At 37.5% G+C, this 16,306-nt stretch overlaps 1 protein-coding gene across 1 annotated transcript in view; it reads right to left on the minus strand.

Moving 5' to 3' along the window:
- ARHGEF10 (Rho guanine nucleotide exchange factor 10) overlaps positions 1 to 16,306 on the minus strand; it is a 113,519-nt gene that overhangs the window by 28,631 nt on the left and 68,582 nt on the right. Inside the window, exons 19-26 of the mRNA XM_063313865.1 lie at positions 15,988 to 16,103; positions 15,267 to 15,394; positions 14,008 to 14,108; positions 12,887 to 13,008; positions 9,454 to 9,540; positions 7,815 to 8,041; positions 6,521 to 6,678; positions 2,789 to 2,931 (exon numbers count right to left, since the gene is read on the minus strand). Coding sequence (XP_063169935.1) covers positions 2,789 to 2,931; positions 6,521 to 6,678; positions 7,815 to 8,041; positions 9,454 to 9,540; positions 12,887 to 13,008; positions 14,008 to 14,108; positions 15,267 to 15,394; positions 15,988 to 16,103 — 1,082 coding nt within the window. The remainder of the gene's footprint in view (positions 1 to 2,788; positions 2,932 to 6,520; positions 6,679 to 7,814; positions 8,042 to 9,453; positions 9,541 to 12,886; positions 13,009 to 14,007; positions 14,109 to 15,266; positions 15,395 to 15,987; positions 16,104 to 16,306) is intronic.

Consider the following 16,306-nt stretch of genomic DNA (forward strand, 5'->3'; position numbering starts at 1 on the left):
TGTGTGTGTGTGTGTGAGAGAGAGAGAGAGGGGGGGGAGAGAGAGAGAGAGAGAGAGAGAATGCACATGTTCAGATGAGCATTGTTTTCCTCAGTGGTGCTGTGAGAAAAGAGAACTAGTCTTCTGGACACTGAATATTTCCTGCAATAGGTGCTTTTATCTAAGGTAGTGTTTCCTGGGACTCAAATTGGTCAGGCAATAGGGAACAATGAGTAGCTCACAGGAAAAAGATCAGTTGAGGACAGTGTGTGTCAGTCTGTGTTAGCTTGTGCCTTACCCCATTCTCACCCAGGAAGGCTGAAATGGTAATATGCTTGCATTCCTATCTTATACATTTTGTTTATTTACATACAAATATCAACCCAAATGAAGTCACTGCAGCCATTGAAGGTTATGGACCATTATGGCCCACTGTGGGTTGGTAGATAGATGTTTTTTCACTTCCCAGTCCAGGGATGAGAGAGAGTGACTAGTCCAAACTCAGCCAGTTTTCATGTCTAGGGGAGGACTAGAACCTGGGTCTTCTTGCTCCTACTCTAGTCCCTTAACCACTATGCCACAGTGACTCTCATCCATACTCACATACTGTATACATACATGTGAAGGTGAAAGGTCCACGGTGCAAGCACTGAGTCATGTGTGACCCTTTGGGGGGATGCCGCTTTCGCGACGTTTTCTTGACGGACTATAGAGTGGGGTGGTTTGCCATTGCCTTCCCCAGTTGTCACCTTACCCAGCAAGCTGGGTACTCATTTTACCGACCTCGGAAGGATGGAAGTTTGAGTCAACCTGAGCCGGCTACCCAGCTTCTGCTGGGATCGACCTCGGGTCGTGGGGAATGTTTCCATTACGATACTGCCACCTACCACTCTGCGGCACACAAGGTTGGGTTTCAGATTGTTCGGCTTATTGTCTTCTGCATCTTTTGCACTCCAAATGGAAATCAAATTTAACTCTGTTACACTACGAGTAACAAATCTGCCCACAGTGGAAGCTGTGCTTCCTAGAATCATAAAAGCACCCCTGTACCTACTTTTCCTTGCATGTTTGCAAGAGAGCCAGTTTGGTCTAGCGGTTAAGGTGCTGGGTTAGAAACCACGAGTCTGTGAGTTCTAGTTCCGCCTTAGGCATGAAAACCAGCTAGGTGACCTTGGGCCAGCCACTCTCTCAGCACAACTCACCTCACAGGGTTGTTGTTGTGGGGAAAATAGGAGGAGGAAGGAGTATTAGGTATGTTCGCCACCTTGAGTTATTTATAGAAATAATAAAGGCAGGATAAAAATTAAATAAATAAATAAAATAAATATTTTTATTACCGCCCATCTCCCCCACCACCACAGAGCCATGGAAGAAACCAGTTCTGTTATGACATACTCCAGGATTATGATTATCCAAGTTTGGAGAACTGATAATGAGGAAAGGAAGAATACCAGTGAGTATATCTTTTGCAACAAAATGGTGACGTTTGTATGTTATGCATGGTATTTCATTTTCTATCTTGCTGCAGGGCAAGGAGATATTAACGGTATTCCTAAAGGCAAGAACATAGGATGGAAGGGCCAAGATTGTTCTACAAAAATAAAATGTATTGCAAGGTATATCTCATCCCTTCTGAATGATTAAATGCTGTAATAACTATTCACAGAAATTAAAGTCATCCATTACAGACTAATTTCTGCACTTTCACGTCAAAAGCTCACTAAAAAACACTTTCTTTTTTATTTGAGATGGAAACTACAACAATCATATAGGAAGACATCTTTGTAAAACAAAAGCCATAATGCAGTCAGAAAAACACATACAAAGAGGAATTTCTACTGAATTAAATTTCTTTGAAAAACAGGTCTGTCAGGTCCCTAGTACTTCCAAATTCAACAACCCGTGAAAATCTGATGCAGGGGGCAAGTGTCCTAACAGTCAGGAACCACGCTGAGACGAGGAATAGGTCTCTAGTGTTTTATTACTGCTACATTAGACAGAAAATCCTAACAAACTGAAGAAGCGTGGGAAAAACCCAGACAGATAAACCCCAAAAGTCAAGGCGGGTCTGTTCTGTGTCTCTTTGAATGGCTGCTCAACTCCCCACTACTACGCATGCGTTTTCCCCCCTGGATAGGGGCCCCCTCCTGCTCACCATCAGTGCTCATGACATCAAGAAGTTACAGTCCTCAAAAGAAGGTCTACAGAGTTGGAAAGGCAACAGAGATATCCGAGACAAAGATTCAAACTTATAAAAAAGCTGTTCACTAAAAGCAAAAACTTGGATTTCAGATTATTTATCCACACTCAGTACGTGGGAGATACAAATATAACCAGTCTGCTCCCTTTCTCATCTCTGAGCTGATATGCCAGCTTTCTCCAAGTTGATACCCTAGAAATTCTGGGAGTTGCAGTCCCAGCACAACTTAACTGGATGGTGGCAAGTCTACTACAGACAATTTAAAAAGTGGAGAAAGAATACAAAGAGATAGAAAAGAGAGGCATAGACCTGAAAGCACAGCTTCAATCACGGCTGATTCATATAAGCATCCAACATATTAGTTCACTCATTATTTAGACTGACAGTTTTAGACAGGGCCAGTAAATGTAAACAAAAAATCTGCATTCAGCATAGAAAGTACTAGTCTCTTATAGGAATCCGTACTTATGTGCCACATGATCAGACCAGAATATTAATATTCCCTATTTTCATGTGCAAGTTTTATTCAACAACATATACCTCATACAGAAAATGACATTAAAAGCCACAAAACAAAGTGCTTATATTAGGAAATTTATTTATTTTTACCTCTACAGTATGACTTTCCACATTAATTATAAATATCTGTCCACCAGAAGCAGCCCATATGGTGTCTTCCATGACAAGAAGACCTCTGACAGGAAGAACTCCCAATTTCACTATTTTCTGAGGTTCTGAGTTCCAGGTTCCATCTTTGGCAAAAAAAAAAAAGGAAGAAAGACATTTTTTTTAAATCACTTAATGTATAAGCTAATTACCTTGCCATACTTACTTTTGATAAAATCTTCTTGCCTAAAGTGCATGCTGGACTTTTTCTAGCTTTTGTGCTATTCCAAAATCATTTCTGACCAAAGTCTATAGCCATGGGGTGGGTATTTAAAAGTAACAATTCTATTGCATTTTCTTTGGAACCCTAAAGAGGTAATGGCCACCCTCTCATGTCAGGAGGAAAGCTGTTCAAGCCTATTTTCCAAATATTACATGAGGAGATGATTTATATTGTTAAAAACAAAATAGAAGTTGTTGTCACGCATTAGCATTTTAACCCAATGGTTCATTTTCTAAACTGGAACTGTTCTACTAATTGCCTGCCTTCCACTACACATTTGACAGCTGTCTTTGCACAACATTCACAACAGAAAGAGAAGAAGGAAGTTCAAAGTTCTATAAAGCTAATTCTGGACAGTAATTCATGATTTGTTAGGTTTAATTAAATATAATATCCCCCTTTCCCCCCTCCCTCCCATCAATGTCTGGGGAAGAGTTCTCTTCCATTTGATTTAGCTAGTATTCATCTTATTGTTCAGTATCTTCCTTCTTTTTCCCTATTCTGTAGCGCCACTGGCATTTCAACAGAGCTGCTAAATTGACCCTGTGAATAGAGATTGTTAATTGAGTAGTGCAATGGCAGATAAACAATCTCATAAATAGTGACTATATAACCATTTGCTTTTATTTCAGAGGAGCAAGATTAAAAATACATAGTAATAGTTTAAAGAAATTTAGTTTTAACACTTTTGAAATTAATATTTACTTCAATGATTATTCAGAATTGCAACTATCATCAACAGTTGAAAGGGTCCATATATACCAAGGGCAAAACAAGAACTTTCCATGATATTACCATTGTAGCAATTCCTCCTAATGAAGAGACAAGACCCTATTCAGTGTTTTAATTCTTCAACTGACATAGCTAGTTGGGCAAGAATAACAAAGAACAATTGAGTTGTATTTGCTCCTTTCACCACTACAAGTCTCTCTGAAAAATAAGACCCTTTTAACAGATCATTTTACTGGATTCTACACTGAAAACTGCCCAGTTCAAGATGCCAATTCTAATCTATAAAGCTCTAAAGAACTTGAGATACACGAATCTGCTCCAAACAGACAAAATGACTTCTAAAGTAATTATCTCTACCTGGACAAATTACACTGATGAACTCCAAAAGTGGCAGATTTTTTTTTGATAGAAGTGCCCTGAATGTAGAACTCTGCCAACAGAGATCAGACTAGCCCACATTGGCTTTATACTCCAGATGACCAAAACTGATTGTCAAGTTGAAATTCTAATGGTTTTTAAAGTTCTTTTCTGGTTTCATGATGACAAACGCTCTCCTGCTTCTATTTTTATGGTGTGGTTAAGAATATATTGCTTTTTTTTTTAATTGGTACAAAATGCCTGAATTTTGTACATTGCCTTCAATGCTAATGGGAGGCTGATTTATAAATATGTCAGATCAATAAATGGAGATATCACCAGAACAAGGTTCATGGAATCACTATCTCTGAATCAAATGTAAGTGCTTTGTGGGCAGAACATTAAAGACTGGCCAGATTATTTCTCCCTGCAGCGTGGGAGCAGCTGAAATGCAACACATGGACTCTCTGACTGAATTTGAGTGTTACCCAGCATTAGAGGCCGACAGAAATATATCTGCATTTCATTTTTTCTTCTTCTGCTGATATTTACACAAAACTGGCAACACCAGGAATTGTTGGCAAACTCAGATGAAAAATATTTTGAATTGCAGTATTAAGTAGTGCAACTTGGATTCTCCAGTAACAGCTCATACCAATTATTATTGGGTCAAATTCTCTGTCCCAGCCTTTATTTATACATCTGACAAAATAGGTCAGCATTTCATTAAGCTGCCCCTTCAGGCATGATTGGAAAAGCAGCTTGAGCCTTACAAAGATTATAGTTACAAACTGGGAGGAAGCAAATGCTTATCTGGGAAGAAGGGAGCCTGAAGACAACAGCATGTACTTTCTTGAGACACAAAGTGAGCCACTATCACAGCAGCCTTTAAGTAAAGCACAACCCAGCTCTGCTGAACAGAGAGCTGCGTTAGAGAAAGTCCGTCCCTATGCAGTGGATGCGCTTTGAGCTCTCTTGTTAATATATACCCAGCTATGGCCTATTCAGAAATGAAACTTGGATTAGCTATTCTATGGCTTCCACCTCCTGTAGAAAGAATTTATTTATTTATTTTTCAAATTTTTATCACCGCCCATCTCCCCCCAACAAGGAGGGACTCTGGGCGGTTATCATTCTGGGTGGAATCATTCTGAAATGAAGATAAGCAAGTCTGTGGTCCTTTTATCTAAAAAGGTTGGGCGCTGGGGTTTTCTTAGCAGCAGCAGCAGCAAGATGTGATTTGGTGATGTCAGCAGTGGTAACTGCAAAGGAAACAGCAAAGGGATTTGCTCTGCTCAGGTGCTTCCTTGCCCCTGGACTGCTTCCACTTTCTCCTGCAACCGGAAAAGAAGCTCTTTCTTCTCCTGAAGTTGGCTGCAGGGTTGGTTTGTTCCCCAAGAGGAGGATGAGGTGGATGAGTAGCTGTAATTCATGGCAGCATCTAATCAGATGCATTAAAAGCAAAGCTCAAAGACAGTCACTGTGCTGGGAATCTTGTTTTAAAAGAGATCGGTAGAGATTTCAAAAGGATATGAATAAATAAAATGTTGAATGAAATTGACAAGAAATACATTGAAAAGAAAACGTGGAAAATTACACACACACACACACAAACATGCACAAACAAATTTAGCAGGCCAAAATAATGAATCTGTGATATAAAAAAGAACTTTTAAAAATATGTTGTTTTAGGGCAGACTACTGGCTTCAACATTTAAATATACATTACTTTTTTTTCAATTAATACTACAATAGATACTTTAAAGAGAGTGCGTGCATGCATACCCAAAACATAACCTGAAAGCCATTTTATGTTATACCTTAAAATAGATATTTTCATGCCATCTCATAGAAAGATTTGGAATTAATTCTTCATGACCTAAAAATGCAGTCTCTACAGCAGACTTCACCATCCTACTGCTCTCCAGCTGTGAAAAGGCTACAGTTCTCCTGATTCCCAGCCCCGATGAGCAAATGGCTTACAAGAAATGGGCCAGCACATTTGAATGCTCTAGGTTGTAGAAGACTATCTGATCTGTTAAATCCTGGAAAAAGTGCCATCAGGAATTCAATGGATGCATGTAGCCCAGGGACCTGCTTCTAATATAAGAATTCCTATTCTCAATATGCATGGAAAAATTGAGACACATACTGCTTATGTATTACAGCCTATGCAGATTTTCAAACATGTATGTATGTAATTTCTGATGGCCAATGGTGCCAACAGTAATCTATAGCCATGGTGAAAAAGAAATATTTGGCAATATGAATTTAGGGAAAAAAGAAAGAAACAGAGCAATGAAATCTGTTTGTAAATACTCCAACTAAGAAACCCTTCTGGATATCCCATAAAATTTCTGTACCTTCTAATTTGGTGTAGATTGCAATGTTTCCATTGACTAGGCCAGCAAATAAATGGTGAGTCTTGTATGCTAAGCTCATCACAGTAGACTTTTCAGGAGTGAAGAAGTATTGAAGACGGACTTTCTTGGAGCCTTGACTACTTTTGTAAACAGAGATGCTATTTAAAAAGAACAGGAAATGTTTTTAAAAAATCATGATATAAAAACAAAAAGGGATACAGATTCAGCATTAATCAAAATTTTCTTCCTCTCTATGCTTCTCTACTCGTTGCCTTTTGTAACACCTAATGCAGGGCAGTATGTATGTGTGGGCACACACACACGTATACACACACATATAGACACATACAGTACATGTGATACCAATGATGTGCAGGGTAGCCCAACACAATGATGTCATGGCATACACTGTCTGTATTAGATGCAACAAGAAAGGGAAATTATATGTGAGTATCTGGGACACTCGCAATTCTAAATATGTCCACTGTCTCAAAATAACATTGTATCTCCTCTAGATCCAAGTCAGAGTCTAGTAAAGCTTATGTCACTCTACAAACTCAATTTCTATCCTATTTCAGAATTTACAAGGAGATAATTTGTCAGCTACAAAAACACAGTGCATGCTTGCTGAAACACTTACACAGAAGACTCAGAAAGAACAGAGGGAAGCATATATTTCTTCTAATGCAGGTAAAATAATGCTTTCAACTTGGAAGACAATTATTTTCTTTATCATGTAGAATTTTTCAATACCTAAACCTGCATCTCATATATCTTAGGCTTTTGAATAAAGATTAATTCTTTTTTGTTGGCCTACATAACAGCTGGAACCATGGTGCATGGAATTAGTGAGAGAATGAGAAAGACGGGGTAAAAGATTGACCATCAACACCTAAAACTTTTTATCTAGTTTAAGGCCATATTACTATAGAATAGTCAATGAGTTAGCCTTAATTTAATAGTAACAAATTATAATTAAAATGCTATTTAATTTAATTTATCATATTTTTATCACCACCCATTTCCATTTATTTTAATTCTGAGTACATCCCATTGCTTGCAAATAATGGGAAAGCATCCTCATTTGTTTAAATAGAACATAACATTTCATATAGGGATATGCAGAGTTCTAAATAAATTAGACCTTTCAAAATAACTACGTTCAGATTTAGCTGTTCACCAGAAATATGCAATTGGTGCAGCAGATACTTGATACTTGCATTTTTAGCTATCTTTCTCTGTAGCATATAGAGCTAAATAATCTAAAGAGGTGAGACACAAATATGAAAAATACCTTCCTTCTTCCATGCCTAGACAAATAGTAGGCACACTGATGGGTTTTGTAGACATCTCTCCAGGCTCAGGAAACATATTATTTGATTCTTTGGATTTCTCATCTTCTGGAATGTAGACCATACAGAGAATTCTTGATTCCACATTGAAGCATTCAATAAGTTTTGGACTGGAGTTTTGAAATGATACAATGGCGATTTGGCCCATTTGATTAGTACAACTTCCAATCTGTATTATAGAGAAAAGTTTTAATTTATTTCATAAGCAACAACTCTACAATCAATAACATACATGGCAAAGTTCATTACAAAAAATCATTAAGTTCTAAGCAGTTAAATTAAGGTCTGTCTGGAAACTGGACATTAAAAGAAAATAATGATACTACATGTCTACCTTACTCAGTGAAAATATAGGAAAAAAATATTTCACTTGTTAACCAGAGTTCTATTCCCTAAAAGAAACATATTCTATCTCTTTAACAGCATCATGTGCTACACACGCACACACACAAATGTATAATATTCAGCTAATAGTGACACGTCTAGCTTCAATCAATCAATCTTTAATACGGTCACAGACCAGAATTACATTTTTTTTTTAAAAGGAATACATTGAAATGTGTTAAAATACATTAAAAACACTTGGCTGACTGCTGTCATAGGCAGATGATTCATCTATACAAATCTTTGACCCTTATTAGAAAAGCAGCTTTTTAATCCTTATAATTCTTGCTCTGAGAGCTATGATGCTTGACACTTCTAGCTTTTATTTGTTAATCCAACAGTACATACATAATTCTATAATGGATCACCCTACAAGTGACTCTCTGCAAACAATGGTTTAGAATGACCAGGTTTTAAGAAATTATTAACTTCCATGATTTCTGTTGTTAAATATATTTCCTACCTCTGCTAAGATTAAAAACATCTCAGTCCACTTGTACAAAAAAAAGAGTCATATGCCCACAACTATTTCTGATTTGTCACGTTATTCCCTGAACACTCCCCATTCTTTCTCATCACCAAATGTCCCAAACATTTTGAAGTGTTAGGGGGATAACACTTTGAGAACAAGTGATGATTTGCAAAAATTCATATAGATGGATGTGGGTCACAGAAATCTATCTCAGCTTCAGGCCACAAGATACACTGTTGCGTAACTTCAAAGGATACAGCCATACCAGTAACTTTCTTGTTATTATTGAAGGTCAAGGGCCGAAGTAGACAAGATACTAGGAAATCATTCTGTGCCCATAATCAATTTTTTTAAAGGTTTAAAACAGTTTTAATATGCATGATTGCAAATCAGGTAGAATGGATGCTTAAATCTTTCTTAACCTGGCTGTGCCTCCCATTCTAAAAACATTTCCAAGAAAAGATGCCTCAAGAAAAGTTTGGGAAAGTTGCACTGCTGCTTTTATGCACTAAACATCAACTGTCTTTTATTAAATTTTCATCTTAACAAAACAAAAAACAAATGAGCAGACTTTTTTTAAGAACACAGAATCACCAGTAAGTTATCTAGCTTGGTCCCAAGTCTAATTGTGAAACTGAATTTACAAAACTGGATTAATTTCAAGAATATTATTCTATTCTCTATAAATTCTATTATTTGAACTTTGAAAAAAATTAAATTCTTACCCAAAGAAAACCATACTCTGTAGATAGAGAATCTGGATCACTTTCTTCACATAAATAAGGTTCTGGATTATAAGCAGCACATTCAACCTTAACACACAAAATAAAGATTGTTAGTAAAAATATCATATTTTTGGCTAAGCTTTATCAAAAAATATAATAATCCTTTTCTGGCTCTTTGCCAGTAAAACTGAAGACAATGGGAAAAAGAAAAGTGCTTCCTATTTTGCAGCCTCATGTCATACACTCCAATCTCATTCAGAGATTTGGGGAGCCTTCAGAGAACTGAAATTACATGAGATAATTCAGATGGAAGGAGAACAAGGAGAAGGCATGGATGGTACATAAGTGAAAGTCAGCTTGTGTAATATTGGATACAGCTCAGGACTGGAATTTGGTGGTAACAATGCCAAAAAAATCAAAGTAATTCCAATAATTATTTTAATTAACCAACTCAAGATCACTTTATTTATTAAACATTGTAAGTCTCTAAAACCAAGGTATTTTTTTCCAAGTGGCTTACAACTTTCTAAAAACAGTTTAAAATGTAAACTCAGTAGCCAAAAAACAGCATTCAAACACAGAAAATATATTCTAAAAAATTCTATTGCCAATTAAAGCAATAGATTAAATGTTAGAACATTTAAGTATTAGCATATTCAAAAGACCTTGGAAAGTTTTTTAAAAAACCCTGAACCAGAAAAGTAATAAAGTAGATGTACTACACTGGAGCTGGAAGGCTAAGACTTATCCCTAGGCCTGTCTTCCTAAGAGCGTATCTATCTATCTATCTATCTATCTATCTATCTATCTATCTATCTATCTATCTATCTATCATCTATCTATCTATCTATCATCTATCATCTATCTATCTATCTATCATCTATCATCTATCTATCTATCTATCTATCTATCTATCTATCTATCTATCTATCTATCTATCTATCTATCTAATTTGTCACTGCCCATCTCCTCCGAACGGAGGGACTCTGGGTGGTTTACAGCATAAAACAACAACTATACAATAAAATTCCAATGTAAAATATAGACTAAAACAATTTTAAAAATTACCAAATAAAATAAAATCCTGATGGCTATGGTCTCATTCAATCCTTATGTAGGAGGGGCACTTCAAGGCACTAGCCAACCCCAAGTATGATTATTCTCCTCCCTGCCCCAAGCCCGATGGCAGAGCCAGGTCTTCAATTCCCTCCGGAAGGCTAGGAGTGATGGGGCTAATCTCACCTCTGGGGGCAAGATGTTCCAAAGGGCAGGCGCCACTGCAGAGAAGGACTGCCTCCTGGACCCCGCCAGATGGAATACTCTTGCAGACAGGTCCGCAGCATGCCCTCTCTGCATGACCGGATGGGACGGGCTGATGAAGCTGGGAAGAGGCGGTCCCTCAGGTAACCCGGTCCCATGCCATGTAGGGCTTTAAAGGTGATAAGCAACACCTTGAATTGGACCCGGAAGCAAACTGGTATCCAGTGCAGCTCGCGAAGCAAAGTTGTTATATGCACCCTTCTAGGGGCACAAAAAATACCCCGCGCAGCCGCATTCTGGACTAGCGGAAGCTTCCAGATACTCTTCAAGGGTAGCCCCATGTAGAGCGCATTGCAATAGTCTATATGGGAGATAACAAGGGCATGAGTGACTATCCGAACGGCCTCCTGATCCAGGAAAGGGCGCAACTGGTGCACAACACACAGCTGTGCAAAGGCCCTTCTAGCCACGGCTTACACCTGCTCTTCGAGCAGGAGTCGTGAGTCCACGAGGACCCCCAAGTTATGTACCGGGTCTGTCTGGGGCAGTGCAACCCCATCCAGAACCAAAGATGACAAAGTCCCAGATATGGCAGAGCCCTTAACCCACAGCCACTCCGTCTTACCAGGGTTCAGCCAAAGCCTGTTGTTCCCCATCCAGACTCCCACAGCCCCCAGACACTCAAGAGCCGTTGGTCACAGCATCACTTAGTTCACCCGGGATGGAGATATACAATTGAGTATCGTCAGCATACTAATGATACCTCATCCCATGGTGATGGATGATCTCACCCAGCAGTTTCATGTAGATGTTAAATAGGAGAGGAGAGAGAACTGAACCCTGCAGCACCCCACAAAGGAGGGGTCGAGGGTCGGATCTCTCACTCCCTATCACCGCCGATTGGGACCGGCCCTGGAGGAAAGAGGTGAACCAGCGCAGAATCACGCTGCCCACTCCCAACTTCCTGAGCCTCCCCAAAAGGATACCGTGGTCGATGGTATTGAAAGCCGCTGAGAGGTCAAGAAGAGCAAGGATGGATGCACTTCCCCCATCTCGCTCCCGCCAAAGATCATCCATAAGTGCAACCAATGCCGTTTCCATCCCATATCCAGGCCTGAAACCTGACTGAAAGGGGTCTAGATAATCCATACTTATTCTCTAAACTCTTCTATGCTCATGCTGGCTTGACTCTTAACCAGTTTTAGAAAATACAGAGCAATCTGAGACACTTTGGCAACAACATGCAAGGTATATAGTCCAGATTGCAGGCTGCTATGTTGGCCCACTGGACAATTCCTCTGCTGCTTTGCCCTCCCACTTTTCGGTTTCAGGAAAGTAATAGCCAATAACTTTCCTTCTTGTGGATGGATCTTCCTGATATATAAACTTTTAAATGTGCATGTATGTACATGTGCATGTGCGTATATGTATATACCCATGCAAAGCTAAATTGGAAGTATATATTCAAAGTTAAAATGTACATATATGCAGGCAGACAAGGACTTTAAAAAACCCTTTCCATCTGCCCTGTTTCTTCCTACTGTCTTTTAAAAATACCCTTTCCTCAGAAAAACCTCTGAGCACAAAGGCTATAACTCTTACCTTTTAAATATATGGTTGTTGATTAAATATCTATCAACATTTTTTTAAATTACAGTCGTGAATTGTTTTACTATTTTTCCAGTCATCTGAGGATTTTTTTAAAAAACAAGAAAAAACAGGGAAAACTAGGCAGCTCAGGAAAAGGAAAGTTTTTTTTTTATTATTTTCTGCCACTTTCTAGAAACCTTCTATCCGTAAAGCAAGAATTACAGCCATTGTGCTATGACAGCACTCATGATAAAAGACAGCTTTAAAAAATATTAGAAAGCATAATAAACCTTGACTCATTTGAAGAAAAGTTGCTTTCAATAAACTGAATTGAGCAGTCCCAAACAAACATTAGACTTGGGTCTAATGTAAGTACAAAGTTGTTATTAACCAGCTTTATAATCTGACAGTCTTTTATGTTATATGACAATTTTGGATTTTTGACATTAAATAAATAAGTAATAAAGTACTTTCATTCCAAATCATTAATAAAGAAAAAATGAACTTTAGGTAAAGTAAATCAGCCCATGCGTGTTTCAATCAGTACGTTAGCTACTTAGCAAACAAAATTAATGCTATTTACCTTAAATTCCTGTTGTTTGGCCATCATCACAGGCATGTACTTCACAAGGAGTGGGTGTTTCTCTTTTTTAATCTGGTTCCCATCATCATCTATACAGAACCAACCCAGCAGATTTTCATCAGCTATAATGGCAAAAGGGAAAAAAGTAATAGCTTTCTTTTTGATAAATTATTGTAGTGTATTTATATTTCAAATTACCATTTAAATATAAATAAGGCACATATTTTCTAGTAACTGTCTCTGTAGAATAAGCAAGTAATCAAATGTTTTCTTTTAAATACCCACAAAGGTGTTTAATACATAAGGGCATAGAGGTTAAGATTAATAATGGGAAGTTCTAGAAAAACTCTGCAGCCTTATGCTGCTTAAATTCAGTAGGCAACATTTATGCATTCATAAATCACATTTTAAAAGATAACCAATATTTATAAAATCTCTAAAAAAAATTTTGTAATGAAAAGGTTTGATTAGGAACTTTGGTTAATAGAAATTGATAGAAACTACAAAGAAAGAAAGACTTGCTTAACAAGCTGTGTCACATTCTGTTAGAAGTGTTTAGAATATAGTGTTTATTATGTATACTAGCAGTCAAGGAACAAATTTTGCATTAAAAGAATAATGGGGAAGGGAGAGAGAGAGAAGGGAAAAAAAGGAAATCAGAATTTTTGCCAGCAAGAGGAACCCCACCATGCATAGACATAGAATAAAATAGCAGAGGGATACACAAAGAAGCTCAAATCAATACATAATACAGATTAGCAAAAGAAGCCTGACTACATCTAGCTCCATGTTTTCCTTAGATGATAATTTCTTCAGAGTTGCCTGACCCTATTCCAGGACTGAAATGGTTGGTTCTTAGCAGCAGAAGCCAGCCAAGGAGATTCCCTGCAAATAGAGCTGCCCTCCTTTGCTCAAGTAAAAAGAAAAATCTCCCTTCTCCCAATTGGTTTCTTAGACTTTGAGCTTTCTAAGCTTTGCTGGGCCCTGGTCACCATCCAAAATAACAGATTTAACTCTTTTATAGCTGATTCTCTGTGAGTGTTTCTCTCCTTCACAATTATTCATAAGGCACCTTCAGTTTAATTTATAATTGTTTTAAGCATAGCAAAAGAAAATCTTACCTAAAGCAAGCTTCGCCATTTGTAAATTTCTGATCCAAGATTGTTTAATAGCAGGTGTAAATGTATTGAACACTGCTGTAAAGAAAGTAGGCCGTCCTGATCTATTATGAATAAAGGAAAACAAGTACATACTCCTGTTACACATAAAATAAAAATATTCCATATACTCTTTTGGCAGGAAGAAAACAAAGATTCATTAGCTGCAACTGTAGCACAAAATAAATTACTAGACGTTCTATGCAACAGAATTAGTATTTCTTTTAACATTGAGAGGAACATACCATAACTTGAAAGTAGGCTTTATTTAATACTAGATAAAGACCCATCAACTCTCCCAGATGGGAGAGGGATGAAAATATTCCTGTTTCTGTGGTTTAGGACAGGAGGCTGATATACACAGTCATTGTATCCCATCATTCTGACTTCATTCATAGCAAAAGTGAACAATATTCTATATTTGTAACCTTTGTACAGTCTTTCAGGTAATTGTGGTCTCCTTACACTGAAGAATACAAGTTGCGACAGAGTTGTAGTTCTTTCTCTTTTACCTGTGGGGTGCTGCTGATATAAAATCAAAGCTAGAACTTCTGTATTGGCATAGTGAAATGGTTATAGAAATTGACCAGACTGGGGTTTCTTATAACTTCTGAAATACATTAGAGAATAAGAAAGTAATAAGCAGTCAGGATGGGGGGAGGCACAACTGCCCACTCTCCATTCTCATATGTGGGAAGGAAACATTTGATTCCTTATGAAGTTCTGCTTTTTTTAAACTATATCAAATGTCTAGAGAGGTGGCTCAAACCTGTCCATTTATACAGAAAGAACACTGACTAAATAAACAAACACAGCATCAGTTAGCGAGTGGGATTTCATTTCAGTTCCCTTGACCACCTAAAAAACGTTTAACTTCTGTATTTATGAGTTATAATTTCTCCTACTCACATCTTGAACATAGCAGAAATTATGATGTACTGTTTGCCTGGAGCTTATTGAAGAGCAATGGAGTGCTGGAAAACTGCCAGAAAAATGTATCATGCGTAAATATAGATCCTATCAAGACCTGCTTCTAAATACCTGGTTGTTGTTGTTATTGTTATTATTATTATTATTATTATGCACCATTAAACATGATCCTTCTTCATCCTGCCCAGAAGCTACATTTTACTGTGTTGGCTTTCATAACAACTTCTGCCCCTACACCTCTCAAGTGCTTTCAAGAAAATATATGTTCTCTCTAGTTCAAGGTTGCTACTGACTTGTCCTGCTTTCCTGGAAGCTGAAGTTGAATGCGACAGCGGTCTGCAGCTCTGATTTCATCTTCTTTTTTCAAAATGAGTTTCTGTAAACCTGAAGTCCAGTCATGAGCCACTGATTGATTTAAATTCTGATGGAACAACAACAACAAAAAGGATGTTCAAGTTAATAAAACTTTACATTAAGTTTATTTTTCCTGTTGTATCAAAAACCTTAAAAACCTGTGAAGCTGGGCAACAATCCATTTAAGATACACCATTAGAATTTAAGCTGAAGTTTCCACTGCAGTTGCAATCTGGAGAGGCCTGCATTAAATAATACAAGTCTACTGCCATCTATGTAATTTTTTAGTTGAAAGGAACACATGCACACATGCGTTGTACAGCATGGATTAAAACAAGAGAAAAAAACTTGTCAGGATTAAGTAATGCTTAAACAGACCTGATGGCATAACGCTTGATGCTAAAGAAACATTGCTATTAACTCATGGTGTAAGTACATGACAGATTTTTCTTAACATCACTGAATAAAAATACCCTATTAAAATACCCTATGCTTAGATTGCACATATGCAAGTAGAGGAATACAACAAACTCAGCAAGGCATCTATAATCTACTTACAACTCTACGGTTTACCATTTAACAATAATCCCATTAGCATACAAAAAAAGTATAGGTGTTTGCTTGATCTGGAAACGTAATTCTATATCCATTACTTGTTACCTGGTAGTTTCCTTTCAGACTGCATATTAGTTGACTGATTTGGCCAACTACATTCAAGTCATGTAAGAGATTCTGCAAATCATGGTAAAGTTGCCCTGGTCCCATATAAAGCTTGTCTGAAACACATTAAGAATATACAATTAAATGTGTGCATAATTTAAGACAGTTATTAGTCATACAGCAAACTTTGCAACTAAAGGTATAAGAACAGTACCTAATAGATGCTGCAATAGATGCTGTAAAAACAAGTGCTTTCTCCATTCCATTTTATGAAATACAGATTCTATTTTCAATGCACCTATTAATTCCTTCAAAACAT

Source organism: Candoia aspera, chromosome 1 (assembly GCF_035149785.1).
Source record: "Candoia aspera isolate rCanAsp1 chromosome 1, rCanAsp1.hap2, whole genome shotgun sequence".
Classification (NCBI taxonomy): Eukaryota; Metazoa; Chordata; class Lepidosauria; order Squamata; family Boidae; genus Candoia; species Candoia aspera.